The sequence below is a fragment of the Mesoplodon bidens genome (genome assembly GCF_964165515.1).
Source record: "Mesoplodon bidens genome assembly, chromosome: 3".
NCBI classification, from domain to species: Eukaryota; Metazoa; Chordata; class Mammalia; order Artiodactyla; family Ziphiidae; genus Mesoplodon; species Mesoplodon bidens.
The window spans coordinates 95,144,719-95,158,270 of record NC_138178.1 but is presented as its reverse complement, the minus strand read 5'-3'; the positions used below and the strand labels follow the sequence as shown (position 1 = coordinate 95,158,270).

General features: G+C 41.5%; 1 protein-coding gene across 2 annotated transcripts in view; it reads left to right on the top strand.

The window, feature by feature from the left end:
- Positions 1-13,552, top strand: part of EIF2AK4 (eukaryotic translation initiation factor 2 alpha kinase 4) — a 112,630-nt gene that overhangs the window by 77,949 nt on the left and 21,129 nt on the right. For both annotated transcript variants that reach the window (XM_081230198.1, XM_081230199.1), the window contains 7 exons: positions 1,715-1,951; positions 3,381-3,456; positions 3,864-3,985; positions 6,822-6,871; positions 8,017-8,185; positions 9,118-9,234; positions 11,032-11,097. In XM_081230198.1, coding sequence (XP_081086324.1) covers positions 1,715-1,951; positions 3,381-3,456; positions 3,864-3,985; positions 6,822-6,871; positions 8,017-8,185; positions 9,118-9,234; positions 11,032-11,097 — 837 coding nt within the window. The remainder of the gene's footprint in view (positions 1-1,714; positions 1,952-3,380; positions 3,457-3,863; positions 3,986-6,821; positions 6,872-8,016; positions 8,186-9,117; positions 9,235-11,031; positions 11,098-13,552) is intronic.

Below are 13,552 nucleotides of genomic sequence, written 5' to 3'. Positions count from 1 at the left end.
AGTGAATTTACTATAGTGCTTCTGGTGTACCTTTCTTCTTAATGCTGGCTTTTTGTCTTAGTGAAGCCTTCCATGGTTAATACTCTTGTCATGTAGAAGTTTATTCCTTAAACTGACTTCTTAACAATTACAATCAAGGCAAAATCCCTTATTTAAATTATTAATGTTGAGAACAGAAACCTAGCTAGAACATTGCATTAATTTGCTGTTTCTTGATTATTGGTTATGTATCTGGATGGACAAGTCACTTAACTTTTCTAGACTTTAATTTTCCTCCCCTGTAAAATAAAGGTATTAAGTACCCTTTATTTATATTAGCACTAACACTCTATAATTCAGTAGCATTTAATGTGACATTTGTTTATGGCTCGAGGGACCCATTCTGCCTCGACTATTGAATTAGTAAAGAACCATTAGAAAATACATTGAGTTGTGTTTCTACTTCTTTTGTTAGCTGTTACCACTGATTGGAACTGAGTTGTTCCCCATGTTTTGGGGTGTTATAAGTAAATATTCATATCCCAGCCTTTCCCTGTAACAAGGTCAGTCTTATTCATTATTTCCTCATGTTGGCAGCTATGGTGGTGTAGGAACTTAAACCACAGACACAAGTGCAACTATACACACCATTTGTCATGACAGTGATTGCCCTCCTGTCACAGGGACTTACCGGGCACCCTTAAGCATTTACATTTGGGCTGTATAAACTTAGCACCACAGCCAGTGCCACAGCCACCTCCCATGTCACGTTGTTGCTTTTTATCTGAAAGGAGGCAGCATAGAAAATGCTTGTAGACTGAGCATAACACAGTTGTTGCCACATACAGAAATTAAACAGTATTACATACAGTCTGTTTTGCTGAATAGGATATTATTTTTACCAGTTTAATTTAACATAACTTTTCATAAAGTTATACAAGTCAGTTCCCTTCTTTATGTGAAAAATAATCACCTGTGTTTTTTTTTTAGCCTAAAACCAGGGGTAGGGATTTGGGGGAAGGTATTTTAAAGATACGTGATTAGAAAATGCTTAATGAGGTTCATCTAAAAATTGAGATTTTCTGATCTCAGGTATTCCTCTAACTCCTTTATAAATCTTCATTATAAACAAAAGAATTACAGAATCATTATGGAGCCTTTCAAAGGTTTATATTGCCTTCAGATAGTTCCCTGTTTAATCAGGTAATAGCTGTGAAGGTATAATAAACCAGTAACATAAGAGAATTCAAGGGAATGGTATCAATACAGATAACATAAATGGAGAATGAAAAATGAAAAGCTGTTTTATACTGCTTTAGGGGTTCTAGAAGCTCCTACGCATTATAGCTTATACTAAAGTTAAGCACCTAAAAATACTTGCTTTATGTTCTTGTATCTTTTTTGATAGAGTAGTTTAGATACAGTGTTTAGAAGGTCTAACTTCTGCTTCTATGTAGTTGTTGACTTGAGGGTTTTTTGGTCCTTTATGGCAGGGAAGTATAAGAAGGGCCTCTTTTAAGAAAGACTCATATTACATTGTTGCACAATTCTGTGACCATAATGAACTACGGGGGGAGAATGACAAATTCAGAGATTTCAGAAATACCAGTTAACATGCACCAACTAGGTGGAAGAAGTGTGTCTCTTTTGGACCTGAACCAACCACCGCTTGTCAGGAGAATCCCTGAGCACCCTCCACTGCACCCGTCCCCGGGGTGCCTGGGTTTCGTTGTAGAAATCTGTCATCTCCTGGCTGTTGAACCACGATCCGGCAGAGCGGCCCACGGCCACAGAGCTGCTCAGGAGCGAGCTGCTGCCTCCGCCCCAGATGGAGGAGTCGGAGCTGCACGAGGTGCTGCACCGCACCCTGGCCAACGTGGGCGGGAAGGCCTATCGCACCGTGATGGCCCAGACCTTCTCCCAGCGCATCTCCCCCGCCGTCGATTACACCTACGACAGCGACATACTGAAGGTGGGCCTGAGCCGCGCCTCGAAAGAGCTTCACCTGGTCCACAAAAGGGTGGAGTCACTTCCTCGATTTTCATGCAGTCCTTTAGTGCCTCCAACATAAGTTCTTTCTTTTCTAATTGAACTGCAGTTGATGTACAAGGTTGTGTTAGTTTCAGGTGTACTGCAAAGTGATTCATATGGATATTTATGATTCTTTTTTCAGATTCTTTTCCATTATAGGTTATTACAAGATATTGAATATAGTTCCCTGTGCTCTACAGTAGGTCCTTCTCCAACATAAGCTCTTAATCTGAGGTCTGTATATGCAAAATGTGTGCATATGCATTATTCCAGGAAGAGCCACACTTTTTTTAATCACTTAACTTGAAGGAGTTCCTGACCCACCGCCTACTAAAGAGATTAAGAAGCGGTGCTTTTAGAGACTGAGCCCTGGCCCAGCTGCCCAGTGCCAAAAATACCCAGCCAGCTCAGATCCAGATTCGGTAGCCAATAGCTCCCAATGATGGCTGCACGTCAAAGTCACCTCTGAGGCCCTTTGATGATACAGAGGCTCAGGCCCTACATCTGATCTAGTGACTTGGAATCTAAGTGGGAGGCGCTTCAAGAATCTCAGAGCTCCCAGGTGGTTTCTGAAGCACAGGCATGTTTAACATTCAACACCTATGTTCAACATAACATTCAAATGCCTTCAACATTTTCTTGTTTAAAAACAAAAATGGTCTGAAACAGTATAGCAAAATGTTAAAATTTGATAAAGTTGGGTGAGTGAATAACATATTTGTTATATTCTCTCTATGTCTCTGTATGCTTAAAATAGAATTTATAAGAGTAGTAGAGAAAGCAGTGGTAAGGTTTGTGGAAAATCAGTATAGATTTCAGGGGTCACTTTTTCTTTGCTGGCAATATTAGACATTTGCAGGATTATGGCTGACTTTTTAATTTTTGGGTTTTTTGCTTATCTATTATTTCTAAATTTTCTGTAGTGAAATAGTACTACTTGTATAATACGAAACAAATGAAAAAGACAGTTATTTACAAAATACACAAAGGCCTTGAAGCTTTCAAGAGGCCCACTATGAATTACCTTAGAATATGGGAGGGGGTTTGACCCTGTTAGGTGTTTGACTGCTACAGTATCCCTGAAAGTCCTCGGGGAGAATTGTGTAGTACTATGTGACTGGCTCTCTCTGAAAGGCATACATCAACGTAAGAGCTTGGACTTTAAACCTAGGCAGCCTTCCTAAAGTAGGACATGTTGCAAGACATGTGGTTTCTTCTCTCCTGAATATGTTCAAAAGGGGAATGACTTGTTGAGACCTCTTTTTGATCTTGGGAATAAGCAATGTAACACCTACTGCAAGCCACAGAAAAGTATGGTAGGGGATCCCTTTGATTAGGCTTTGATGACATTTTAATCGGTCATATCTTAGGGCAGCTTCTCCATCCGAACAGCCAAGATACAGCAACACGTGGGTGAAACCATTATCCGCATCTTCAAAAGACATGGTATGTCCTTTTTAAAAAATTATGTGCCTTCTCAAAAGATGTTTTGTTTCCTCATCAGAAAGTACTATGAATGGATTTGGGTGCAACCATATTTTACTTTTAAATTCAGTTCTAAGTTGTTGACACCTGTGAAATTTAAGCTTATTTTTATAATTCAGCTTGCTGAGGAGAAACAAATTTGAATATTACAACCTTGCCGCTAAAATACAGTTGGTTTGTGGAGTCAGAAATAGGACTGAATTAACAAATTTAACCTTAGGTGAGCTTTCCATTTAGAGAATTGAAGATAAACTGCTTTCAGCAGTCCCAGTAGCAGATTACTCAACTGTCAGGTCTGTGTTCATTTTAAGTTGCGTGTGGAAAGAATGAGAACCTGATGATTAGTTACTTTTTCTCATTTGGTGTAGGAGCTGTCCAATTGTGTACCCCACTGCTGCTTCCCCGAAATAGGCAAATATACGAGCACAACGAAGCTGCCTTATTCATGGACCACAGCGGGATGCTGGTGATGCTTCCTTTCGACCTGCGGGTGAGGCTGGGAACACTCTGTTGACAGTGCATGTGCCATGCCTGGTCCCAGGTGTGGCACCTGTATTAAAGGATGACCCCCACCATCCCCCTCTAGGCTTATATTCTTAACGTCACCTTTAGGAAACATAATCTTAAAGGAGTTATCAGGGTGAGAGCATGATGGGAATTTGGTAAACACTTGACCCTGTGTACATCCACCTTAGTGCTTATGACCCTAGAAACCTGAGCCCTGTATTTCAGGTGCCACGTCTGCATGTCAGTGTTGAGCTTCGCCAGGTGACCACAGCAGGCTAACCTGGCCAACTTAGACACATAAATGCAGTTTTTTTCTTTATTTCTTGGCTAGGTCTTCAGTAACTTTCTAACATGGTAAAGTCTAGAACAATTAAATTCTTGTAACAGCAAGCATCTCTGTTAATTATGTGTGCTGAATTTTGCTCGTGCTTGCTTTCTTATCCCCAGGGTTCCCTTTTGACAGCCATACTCTTACCAGTTGATCACTCACATGGTGTTGGCTGCTAACAAGCCCATCTGTACTGTACATGCATGTAACAGACAAGAGGTTAATATCCCTAATGTACAGAAAGCACTTACAGGTAGAGAGATGAGCAAAGGCTATAACCAGGCAGTTCTCCGAAGAGAAAATGCACAGGGCTGATAAACTTCTGAAGGATGGTCAGCCCCACTAATAAGGAAATGCAAAGCAAAGGTATCTGAACTTCACCCATCAGACTGTTAAAAATATTTAATTGTCCACAGATGACAAGGGTTTAGGAAAATGGGTACTTTCATATGTTGCTGATGGGAATGTAAGTTGCTAAACCTTTAGAAAAATAATCTGAAAGTATTTAATAAAATAAATACACATACTATACCCTTTAAGCTAGCAATCCCACTTTGAGATTTTACTTAAAGATTTACTTTTGAGAGATTTACTTAAAGAAATAACACATTGGTATACAAACATTAAAAGGATGTCCATTGACAATTTATCATAGTGGTCAAAAACTGAAAACTGCATGTTCATCAATAGGAAAATGGTTGAATAATTTATTATGGAATATTAAGGAGGTAAAAGGTCAAAATACATATATATTTAGATAGATCCATATCTATATTTGATCTGTAGAAATGTCCATGGTATATTGTTAGCTGAAAAGTATGTTTCGAAAGAACTCTAATACGATTCCATTTTTATTATATAGAGAAAGAAAAACGTTTAAAAAAGCACAACTGAGCGTGTGCATAAGGTGCACTGTGTTTGCATGTACCCAGTATGTGTGAGGTGAATACATGTTCCCACATGCGTGTGAACAACGTCACATACCAGCTTGTTTGTATCACCAGAGTGAAGTGTCAAAGACTCGAACTTTTGACTGTATTTCTCTGGAGGGAGGTCTGGAATCAGGGCATTGTCTTTTTTGCATATCTATGTTTTGTTTTATGGTTTAAGAAGAAATTCCTTCCATACCCTCAGATTTATTTTTTCTTTTATAGTAAGTGAAGTGATTTGGGATTATTTTGAGTGAGGGGTAAGTAGGTAGCATATCAGACACTTGGGCTCTGTTGAAGAAAGGATAGAAGGGCAAACCTTTACTTAGCTATACTTAAAACTGACTTCTTCTTCTCTAGACATTAGGACACTAAAATGCAGATTTTTAAACATCAGCTCTCTTTCTGTGAGCTGATATATTCAGTCCCCCCCCAAAAAAGTAATTGCCCTTTGAGAATTTGACCCATTGATTAATGATACCACGTCAGATCTCTTGAGGCAATCTGATAATGGTTTTATAAGTTGTGGTGATTATTAGTGAGTGGTTATTAAGAATTTCTTCTGTAAGATCTATAGGAAAGTCAGGAAATTCACCATAAGAGGTAATACCTGGGCTTCCCTGGTGGCGCAGTGGTTAAGAATCTGCCTGCCAATGCAGGGGACACGGGTTCAAGCCCTAGTCCAGGAAGATCCCACATGCCTCGGAGCAACTAAGCCCATGCGCCACAACTACTGAGCCTGCACTCTAGAGCCCGCGTGCCACAACTACTGAAGCCCGCATGCCTAGAGCCTGTGCTCCGCAACAAGAGAAGCCACCGCAATGAGAAGCCTGCACACTGCAATGAAGAGTAGCCCCCGCTCACTGCAACTAGAGAAAGCCCATGCACGGCAACAAAAACTCAACTCAGCCAAAAATAAATAAATTTATTAAAAAAATAAAAAAGAGGTAATACCCATGTTGATTGCATTATTATAAGTGACACTTTAAAAAATTCACAGATAATCAAATAACTTGCACTGATTTTAATTTGGCATAATAAAAAATTTAGCAGAGTGTGTTTAATAGTGATTTTTTCTCAAATTCAAAAACCTAAGAAATGCACAGTGAATAAGGTTGGCGGTACATCCAGCAGTGCAGTCGGCTGCTGACTGACCAACTCAGGAACATCCCAAGGGGTGTGAATGGCAAGCAGTGCACAACTTTGTGAATATTCTACACACCAGTGAATTGTAAACTTTAGAAGGGAGAACTCTGTGGTGAGTTACAACTCAAAGCTGTTAGTAAAAAAACAAAAGGTAGGGGCTTCCCTGGTGGCACAGTGGTTGAGAGTCCGCCTGCCAATACAGGGGACATGGGTTCGTGCCCTGGTTCAGGAAGATCCCACATGCCGCGGAGCGGCTGGGCTTGTGAGCCATGGCCGCTGAGCCTGTGCGTCCGGAGCCTGTGCTCCGCAACGGGAGAGGCCACAGCAGTGAGAGGCCCGCATACCGCAAAAAAACAAAAAAAAACAAAAGGTGGTTGGCACATCTTGACATTGACCTTTGAAACTTTATTTTTCAGGTTCCTTTTGCAAGATACGTGGCAAGAAATAATATCTTGAATTTAAAACGGTAAGAAACAATGGGGGTTCATTTGGTGGATGTGGGAAAGAAACCAAGGAAGAATGTTTCATCTTCTGTGATCCTTACACAGTAAAGAATTTGGAGTTTAAAGTACTGAGCTTGGAAAATGGTCAAAAAGCCCAGTCCCAGTACCCCTTTCTATGATCAGGACTGGCAGCCTCCCCTTTGAAGGAATGTAGCAGTTGGGTAGGTACCTGAAGCTCCCACAGTCTATTCTGTGCCTTCTAAATGTCCCCAAGTCACATGACTAATTATTTTCACAACCAGTTGCTTGGAAAAACATCTGGCTGTTTTTGATCACAGATGGCCCCTTTTAAAATTTAATTGAAGGGACAAGTGGCCAATGGTCTCTGTGTGAAAACTGCCTACAAAGGTAACTGCATAAAAGCTGCTTCTGGAGAAGTGGAGTAAACCCAGCAGGAATGCTGAATGCCAAGGACCTCCAGGCACTTACTGCTGGGGAAAGGTTTGGTGTACATTCAAATACCACAGGAGTCAAACACCAAGAGCTTCATAAATTGGAGCAATATTCCTGTCAACGAGGCAGCCGACTTTGCAGCTCCTTTCCTAAACAAAATCAGAGCTCTTTACATGCTTTTATTCTCAGTTCCAAGTGAACAGTTCATATTTCTAGTCCTAAGGTGTGGGGATCACTGTGTAGAAAGCAAACACTTAAGATAAAATTATTTTTGTTTGTAATTTCATCTCTGTTTCAGACATTAAAAAAAAAAAAAAAAAAAAAAAAGCCCTGTAGTTTAATAGTGGCAACACTGGGAATTGGAACCTAGATCACAAGGCAAGACTATTCTTGGCACATCTATCTTTATGTTTTCTTAACCATACTACTGATTAATTTTTTCACATTTGTTTATTTTATCTTATTCAACAAGCTCTTACACATATTTAGTTCCAGTAAGCCAGCAGTCCCCAACCTTTTTGGCACCAGGAACCGGTCTCATAGAAGACAGTTTTTCCACGGATGGGGGGTGGTTGATGGGGGGGATGGTTTAGACGGTAATGTGAGCGACGGGGAGCGGCACTGGCAGATGAAACTTCGCTCACTCACCCGCCGCTCACCTCCTGCTGTGCCGCCCGGCTGGGGACCCCTGCAGTAAGCGGGTTTCTCTCTCCAGATACTGCATAGAACGCGTGTTCAGACCTCGCAAATTAGACCGATTTCATCCCAAAGAACTTCTGGAATGTGCGTTTGATATCGTCACCTCTACCACCAACAGCTCTCTGCCCACCGCTGAAATCATCTACACTATCTATGAAATCATCCAGGAGTTTCCAGCACTTCAGGTTCCTTCCCATATCCTAACATCCCAAGGTTATCCCGCTAGATAGAGTCCTCTGCCGAGTGCCGTGGGAAAGCCACAACTGCAGAACTTCTCCTCAGATGCTGCTGGCGGTGAATCACATTGTTACTCAAGTCCCCGGGAAAGTCTGATGTAGCTTTTGAGACTTGTCTCAGGCTCTTACCTCTGCCTTAACCAGAACGGGTTTTATTTTTGTCTCTTTGGTTGGGGGGAGGGTGTTGTTTCTCCATCCATTCTTCCAAAATTTGAGGAATTAGCCTAAGATTCCTAGGATGCTTTGAGCATGTTGAGAACCCTCAGCTCCCTCCTACACCCAGGCTCTTAACAACCAGCCTCACTTTGCATAGTCTCTGTGGACTACTCAGCCAGTGGAGGCTGCTGTGAGCACAGTGGTGGCTCTCCTCCGCCTTTCCTCTCCATCCCACACACACGCCCTGTTCACCCCACCACAGTGAACACCCGTCAGTCACGGCGTGTCCCTGTCCAGAAGGACCTCTCTATCCAGCTGCAGTTGGGACCCTTTCTCCCACTGCACCTGGCTCAGCACACGTCTCGCCACCCTGCAGATGCTCATTGATTGACTTGTGTGCTTATATTCCACCAGCCAGGCTTATAGGTCAGTCACTATTGAACCCGGTCCTCTCCCTCCTTGAAATCTGTGTCAGCTCGCTCAGGCTTTTGAACATAGTTGAAAACCAAAGTATTTCTGATGCGTATAATAAAGTATTAAGTTATATTATACTCTGACCACAATAGTGCAAGAAGAATGTATATGAAAAAGTAAACTAGAAGGCAATATGCTAAAATTCAGTCCTTCCATTGTGTCAGGTTGGTAAATTGGTGATAAGATTCTAGATTTGGTCATGTGCATATATTGCTTTTATAATGAAGATAATAATAGTTTCTCTATCCTAGGAAAGAAACTACAGTATTTACTTGAACCATACCATGTTACTGAAAGCAATACTCTTACACTGTGGGATCCCGGAAGATAAACTCAGTCAGGTCTATGTTATTCTGTATGATGCTGTGGTAAGCATTTAATAACTTTGAGTTGATATTGAAGGATAATAATAATAGTTCATGGGTATTTTCTTAGTGATGTAACCATGAAACTGAATTGGAACTTCTATCTCCTTCCCTTATTGCTCTAAGGTAAAAGAACCGATTGGCTTTGATTCTGTCAACAGTTAACAAGTGTTGGTTGAGCTTTTATTCTGTACTAAGCCTTGTGCTACTTGTGACCTCCAGGGTGTTTTTTTAAGGGTAACTTCTGAAGATTGAATTATCTTATTTAATTTAAAATATAATAGGGCTTCCCTGGTGGCGCAGTGGTTGAGAGTCCGCCTGCCAATGCAGGGGACACGGGTTCATGCCCCGGTCCAGGAAGATCCCACATGCCACGGAGCGGCTGGGCCCGTGAGCCATGGCCGCTGAGCCTGCGCATCCGGAGCCTGTGCTCCGCAACGGGAGAGGCCACAACAGTGAGAGGCCCGCGTACCGCAAAATAAATAAATAAATAAAAAATAAAATAAAATAAAATAAAATATAATAGAGTTCTTCACTAACCTACTTCTTGAGGCAAAAAAATCACTGAGTAGTTGGTCCCGATACTTGCCAGTAATAATTTTTAAAAAGTGTTAACCTTTATTGAACATATGCCATGCTCAATATTCATGTGCCAAGCATTGTTCTAAGCCCTTTACGTGGATTAACTCTCTCTAATCTCACAAGCACTGTTGCTGTCCTTTAGAGAGACCAAGAAAGGGAAGTGTTAGTTTTGAGAGTAAAAGACTTATGCCCTGCCCTTATTTCTTCCAACCTGTCTGAGCTTATCAGTAAAGTCATTTATAGACTTGGATTGGTTGAACTGGGGGAGACTGGTTTAGACCTCTCTTGGGGCCTCATGTATCACCTCCTTCCTGTGGGACTAGGGCAGCATCACCTCCTGCTACTCTTCCTCATTTAGCCACATCACAGTGTTCGTTACTCTCTAGTATGTGTGCAAAGCCTGGAGGGGAAACAGTGAAAAGCTTAAATAGTATTATATATTACGGCGCCGGGATGGAATTGAATCCTTCTTTTCTAATTTCTTTTCATGTTAAATATTATTTATTATTATCCTATTTATTCTAAAATAAGAACATCCAGGAGATTCGATAGCTAACAGTGCCAGACAGCCTATGCTTAAGGAAGGACGAGCAGGGGAAGTCCATAACGGCTCACTGTTTTTTGTACATTAAAAAGCTCAACTCGCTTTTCTTTCGTCTGCCAGGGACACATCAAGGGCCCTAACTTTACTGTTTGCTCCTTTGTGGTTCTTTTCTCCTCCCAAAGTGCTGCTGCTGTTTGGCAGGGACAGATACAACATAGTGTCAGAGAGACGCTGGCGGAAACCCCCGGGGATGCAGAGGGCTTCCCATCACTCTTGTTCATATCCTGCAGCCTGCCTGCCAGCGTGGGATGGCGCTCAGAGCCTGTCCGCACATGGCTTTCATTAGGGGACGTGGATCAATTGACTCCCTCCCAGCCCAACATAAGCACCCTGGTTAAGCCTGTCCACCTCTGGGTCACCTCACCATTCAGCAAGTGCAGCTCTCCCCTTATTAATTCTTTTACGTCAGGGGTATTCACATTTTAAAACAATGTTATAGTTTATGTGAATTGTGGAGGGAAAAAATGTTTTTTAATCAGAGTTAATCCATCTTTCATGATGAGGAGCTGTTTGTCCAAAATGAAGGTTACACCTGTCAGAATTAGCCTGGAAATTGTATCTTGTTCAGGGCCAAATTTGGTGACTCTCATTGTTACCTTTTTCTGCCCCATTAGACCGAAAAGCTGACAAGGAGAGAAGTGGAAGCTAAATTTTGTAATCTGTCTTTGTCATCGAATAGTGTAAGTACATTTTAACAATGTGATTACAGCTCTCTCTGTAATTTTGTGGTACCAGAAAATGCCACCAAATTCTCACTGCAGTAAGGCAGCAGTGCCCCCAGCTGCCTCAGACAGTTTTCCCCTTGAGTGTTGATAGGTGCCATGGCAACGTCTGGGATTAGGGGAAGAGAAGCCAGTGTCGTGATCAAAGAATGCCTCTCCATGCTGCCCCTTAGTGTGCTGTAATCACCCTGTTTCTCCCTGATCACCAGATCCTCCTTTCTCACACCCCTCGTAAAGGCTGTGCTTGGTGGAGCCTCCTGCTGAGGAGACCTCATACTGCTTGGCCTCTTCTGAAACGGATGCTTCAGGACTAGTTTGAGGCACAGAGCTCTGCAAAGTCATTTGGTTGTCCACCTCCCATGCTTCCCCCCCGCCCCCTGGTCTTCTAACACCTCAGAGCTGCATTAAAGCTCTTGCTTTTCTGGGCATTTCCTACTCCTAAAATCGTTCATTTGCTCACATTGGCAATGAGGAAAAATCTCATGGGGTAAACAGGTTTGTCATTTCTCTCTATAGGCATCAGGTTGGGCCCAGATCTTTGACACAGTCACCCACACTTAACTCAGTCCCTGAAAAGCAAAAGACAACAGGGATTTCTTACATTTTCCTGAATATTTATATAAGAGAAGATTTTTCTTTCTTTTTTTTTTTTTTGCTTTCCCAGAACCCTTCCAGACCTTGGTCTGACACTCAATTACATAATCCTGTGGTGATGAGCAAAATTCACTTATGGGATAGATTAAAATATGATCGTACGGGGACTTCCCTGTTGGTCCAGTGGTTAGGACTTGGCCTTCCAATGCAGGGGCGGGGGGGTGGATGCCGGTTCAATCCCTGGTCGGGGAGTTAGGGTCCCACATGGCTTGTGGCCAAAAAACCAAAAACATAAAACAGAAGTAATATTGTAACAAATTCAATAAAGACTTAAAAAATATATATACATGATCGTACGCAGGCCAGGCAGAGTCATTCAGATTTTGGGACACCTACAGTGTGTCAGGCACAGTGCTAGGGATATAAAGAGGAGTCAGTTGAAGAGTCCACAGACTGCTTTCAACTTCTTCATTCATATTGGCCTTTAAAAACCATGAGGGGACCCATACAGCATGTGTCTACCCTCAGCTCTTTAAAACAACTTTCACAGGCACCGTGGTTTAAAGAAATCACTCAGATAGTTTGCAGGTTGGGAAAGTAAACCAGATACATACCACTAGGAGCTCTAGAAATTAAACCAGATTACATTTTAAATGTTAAATATTAGAGGAGATCTTAACAATTACAAAGTGACCCAATGGCATAATATTCTAATATGAAGAACAGTATTTACATAATACCCTAGATGTGTACACAGAACATAGCCTGTGCAGAGATAGTCCTGTGTATAAATGACACAAAGGATCTGCCCAAGAAACTGCCCAGTTCAGTGACTCCTTGCCCAACCAAAGGTTCAAGCCCAAAAGGTTCTTTGAACTAATGTCACATTTCAAAATATTTCACACTTGCTCATGATAGCTGCATTGGTTGCTAAAATGTCAGCTTCTTTGCTTTTTGCTAAATCTCTACCCACTAGTCATTTGATATTAAGCATTAATTTGAAGTTGTGTGTTTGATTAGTTCAAAATGGAAAAATTAGTATCTAATATAGGCATTTGGTACTCTCATTATTTTAAAAGGGAACTCTAAGGATACTAGAAAAGGGAGGAGAAGTATTGCAGGAGAGTTTCAAATATCTGGCCCAGTCTTCGTATTTTACAGATGAGGCACCTAAGGTCCAAAGAGATGTGTGACCTATCCCAAGTCACATGGAGTTAGTTGATGATAGGGTGAGAACCAGAATCTGGGGGTGTTAACTCTAGTGCTTCTGGTAGTTTATTAATGGGGTGATATAATGTTAAAATGTATTGAGAAGAAACAATTTTTTATTAAGAAGAAAAAAATTTAAAATCAAAGATGTAATTTTAAAATTAAAATTTTTTATCTTTAATATAGTAAAGAAATTATAGATTTTAACACTTTCGGATTTTTTTTTAAATACAAGTGATTTATGATTATTAAACAAAGTCTTCATTCAGCTCTTTGGTTCCACGTGCCAACTTATAGATGAACTAGGTTCTGCCTGCCTGTAGTCTCAAAGTAGCTATAATTTGGTTTCTTAGTTTCCACTTTAGCCCCTGGGATTCTTTTTTTCTGGTTTTATGATCATAGTAACTTCCTCTTTCACCTGCTGTGTGCCAGGGTCCTTATTAGCCACTGCCCCCTCCTGGGGAAGACGAGGAGTACAGCTGGTGAGAGCTGGGATCTGGGGTGAGCTCTGAGCCAGAGAGAAGGAAGAATCAGGGGCTGCCTCTAGGAGACAGTATCCAAACTGCATCTCAAGGCTACAAATAGGAGCTATTCAAAGCGAGGACAGGGA